This window comes from Kryptolebias marmoratus, linkage group LG15, assembly GCF_001649575.2.
Source record: "Kryptolebias marmoratus isolate JLee-2015 linkage group LG15, ASM164957v2, whole genome shotgun sequence".
Taxonomy (NCBI): domain Eukaryota; kingdom Metazoa; phylum Chordata; class Actinopteri; order Cyprinodontiformes; family Rivulidae; genus Kryptolebias; species Kryptolebias marmoratus.
This window is the reverse complement of record NC_051444.1, coordinates 1563400-1565846: the sequence shown is the minus strand read 5'-3', so window position 1 is coordinate 1565846 and position 2447 is coordinate 1563400. Positions and strand designations below refer to the sequence as shown.

Here is a 2447-nt window from a genome sequence, read left to right as displayed (position 1 = left end):
CCATCAAACCAACCAACCAACCAAACAACCATCCATCCAACCAACCTTACATCCATCCATCCAACCATCCAACCATCCATCAAACCAACCAACCAACCAACCAACCATCCATCAAACCAACCAACCAACCAAACAACCATCCATCAAACCAACCAACCAACCAAACAACCATCCATCCATCCAACCATCCATCTCGGTGACATGAATTTGCTCAGAATTAATCTTCCTATCTAGAAACTCATTTTCTCTTCTTGTGTTCAATCAAACCAGAGGAGCAAACACCAAAAAATAAAAACATGTCCAATCGTATTTTTATTGACCAACATCCTTTTTAAAGTGTTTCCTCCAACCAACAGATTGAATCCAGGAAACGTTTGGCGAAGATGGTTCTGGTGTTTGTTGGTCTCTTTGCAGTCTGCTGGCTCCCGAGTCACATCCTCTACCTGTACCGCTCCTATCGCTATTCCCAGGTAAAGCAGGAGAATCTTTATTTGTTTCCGTCTCAGTGCCACGCGTCTCTGATGACAGATGTTCTGGCAGGTGGACACGTCTCTGGCTCACTTTATCTTCAGCGTCGCTGCTCGTATCCTGGCCTTCACCAACTCCTGCGTCAACCCGTTTGCCCTGTACCTGCTGAGCAGGACCTTCAGGGAGCAGTTCAACCAGCATCTGTGCTGCTGCTGTCGCTTCGTCCTCCGGCGCTCCCCGCAGAGCCCGGCTCATTACAACACGCGCATGACCTCCGTGCACAGCACGCGCCACTCTGTGGCCAGCCTGACCGCCATCAACGGCAAGCAGGTGGAGCAGGAGGAGTATCTGTAAGCGAGCGTGAGGTCGTTTTATACGTGTGGGTGTGCAATCCTTTCAGCTCTCCAAATAAATTCATACAAAATCTAAAAAAAAACTACATAATTCTGGTTGTGCAGCCGAAAAGGAACAACTCCATCCTTAGATTAATCTCATTATCTTATGTATTAAATGCTCAGTCTTGTAAATGAAGCTGTAAGTAAAGATTTTCTGTAGCTGTTGTTTTTTCGGCTCATTCTCTGTGCATATTTTTAAAATCATTTAAAATAATTAAACCTTGTATAATTTGTGAAGAGATCTGCTAAATGTTGTGTCCTCATTAGCTAAAACCTTTTGTTTTCCTGTAGGTTTGTTAGCTAAATGTGCTCATTTACTCAGATTTGAATGGTTCTGGCTGAAAGCCTCCATTAGCGCTCACTTTAATGTTGTGATGAATCTGGTTTTCATGCTTTTTGCTCTGACATTAACTGTCACCTCGAAGTATTTATCTTTTATGATCACTCCTGACTGAAATATTAATCATATGCTGACTTATTTATTTAAATTAAATTATCAGTGTTTTTACTTCAGATTTTTGTATTTTCTGCAACTTTTGTCAAAGTGTAAAGACTGATTGTTTTGCTTAGTTTGTTTTTACCTGAAAACAAAATCTATCTCTAAGATTTGGTGTTTTAGCTGTTTGTGTTTTTAACATAAATGTGAAAATATTAATTCTTCTGTTGTGTGTTTTTAATATTTCTGAGGATCTGTAACTTTCAACGTTGATTCTCTCCTGGTTTGTCTCATAAAAAAGTGAAATTGTCACAAAATGAATTCCATCTGTCTCTCTTTTAATCGCCCACATGTAATCGTCTGTCTGCCTGTCAGCAAATATCTCATGAACCACTGGACTGATTTAATAAAGCTCCTAGGCTTACAACTAACTAACTTTTGGAGGCAATTCAAGATGGCCACCACAGCCAATCAGCGTTAGCAAACACAGAAGTAGCTATAGCAGCTATCAGGGTGTGGTAGTAACTGAGAGTCATCTGAGAGCTAATAGATCGTCCAAGTTCTCATCAAATTTCATGCAAAACATTATTTTCAAGGTTTGAACAAAACAATAAATCAAGATATTAAAATGTAAAAAAAAGCAATGAAATGATTTGTAAATATAAGTTATTCATAATGATCATATCAAACGCTGAAACTAAGAAAGTGCACCATTTTGGGGGAAGAAATAATTTAATTTTGAATTTGCCGGCAGCAACATGCCTCAAAGATCTGGAGGAGCTTTTATAACAAACGTGACAGGACTCGACTCGGCAGGATGCAGTACGCGCAGACACGGACAAAGTTTTAAGGTTTTGGCAAACTGGAGTACTGAGACTGGACTTCACACTCACGTTGAGACTCGGGGACCAGGACAGGTAAGTCCGTCGGGGCCTGGTGGTTGAATGCGGCTGGGATGGTCAGAAAGGGGCTTAGGCGAGAGACAGAGTCCAGGGCCGGGCAGAGGGTCAAAACCAGGAAGTCCAGAGACTGCAGCCAAATCCAGAAAGGGACGATCCAAAGGGTGATGTCCAGAAACCGCGAGTCAGAGTTCCAGAAGGTATCCGGCAAGGAGAAAACAAAACTCGTGAGTCAGGGGACAGGCGAGG

The 2447-nt window shown here is 42.0% G+C and overlaps 1 protein-coding gene across 1 annotated transcript in view; it reads left to right on the top strand.

The window, feature by feature from the left end:
- The window catches only part of grpr (gastrin-releasing peptide receptor), a 4913-nt gene extending 3528 nt beyond the window's left edge, over positions 1 to 1385 (top strand). The window contains exons 3-4 of the mRNA XM_017404250.3: positions 357 to 470; positions 541 to 1385. Coding sequence (XP_017259739.2) covers positions 357 to 470; positions 541 to 822 — 396 coding nt within the window. The 3' untranslated portion in view covers positions 823 to 1385. The remainder of the gene's footprint in view (positions 1 to 356; positions 471 to 540) is intronic.
- Positions 1386 to 2447: the final 1062 nt, after the last annotated feature.